General features: G+C 39.3%; 1 protein-coding gene across 1 annotated transcript; it reads right to left on the minus strand.

The window, feature by feature from the left end:
- Nucleotides 1-6: 6 nt before the first annotated feature.
- Nucleotides 7-715, minus strand: LOC106106156 (NAD-dependent protein deacetylase sirtuin-2-like; the record flags this gene model as incomplete). The annotated part of the gene is made up of 2 exons (XM_013286704.1): nt 7-84; nt 523-715. Coding segments are annotated over 2 exons (271 nt in total), but the record flags the coding sequence as incomplete, so codon positions are not given.
- Between the last annotated feature and the right edge of the window lie 321 nt (nt 716-1,036).

Here is a 1,036-nt window from a genome sequence, read left to right on the forward strand (position 1 = left end):
GCCAGCCCGCACAGCCGCAGCAAGGGCGAACGCTCTCCAGCCTTCTCACGGTTGATCAACAACCTCGGACACCATTCCGGCACCCTACATATTACCCAATACTTGTCTTATGTACTGTGATTGACAGTGTTGTAAATGTGACAAATAAGAATTGTGTTAAAATGTGTGAAGATAATTACTTTTGATTAATTTATATTGCCCAAATTTAATATTCACTAACTTGACTTTTCATAGCTCTATTGTCTTTGTCAATATTTATTCTAGTTCAGAATTCATAACTTCCAAGTACTGGCATTTAAAATTCAATTTCTAACACACAATCTATTCCTTAGAAATGTAATTTCTTAAATAAGTCTTACATTACTTTAGAGGATTAAACATTTTTCAATATTTGTTACATAAGCCTATATTATAAGGCAACTTAGAATTTTATAGTTTTCACCCCATTTCTTTTCATAAGACGCAATATTTACCTAATTCCCGCACACTACAAAAACATATAGTAATTAAATAATAACTCACATATCTATGAGAGATGCAAAGGGTTGTACTTCTAGGGATGATCCCATAATGATAAGCAAGTCGCACTTCTGGAAGTCTTCCTGGAGACAGGTCTGGAACCTCTCTGGCAAACTCTCACCAAAGAATACAATATCCGGCTTGATAATGCCTGGACATTCTGTGCATATTGGTATTTGATCCGCAAATATTATTTCTGGAAATTAAAACTGTGAATTTGACATTTGAAAATATTCACACTCTAACAGTGGTAGAGCCCGCTTTAACATCTTCGCACGAATGGGCCGGCTCGCCCGGTGCAATACCACGACCACACAGAAAACAGGCGTGAAGTGGAAGCAATTCCGCGTTTCGTCTGATGAGTGTGGTGCCGGAGGCCTAATTTTAGTCCCGTTCCCTTTCCACCCTTTTCTTATGAGGAAAGGATGGGAAGGAAAAGTGGATTGGACGGTGAGGAGACGCATAGGAAGGGGAAATGTCCTCTTCATGTGCATCTCCTCCTCCGTCAGTTAAGGGT

Source organism: Papilio polytes, unplaced genomic scaffold (genome assembly GCF_000836215.1).
Source record: "Papilio polytes unplaced genomic scaffold, Ppol_1.0 DF822339.1, whole genome shotgun sequence".
In the NCBI taxonomy this organism is placed as follows: Eukaryota; Metazoa; Arthropoda; class Insecta; order Lepidoptera; family Papilionidae; genus Papilio; species Papilio polytes.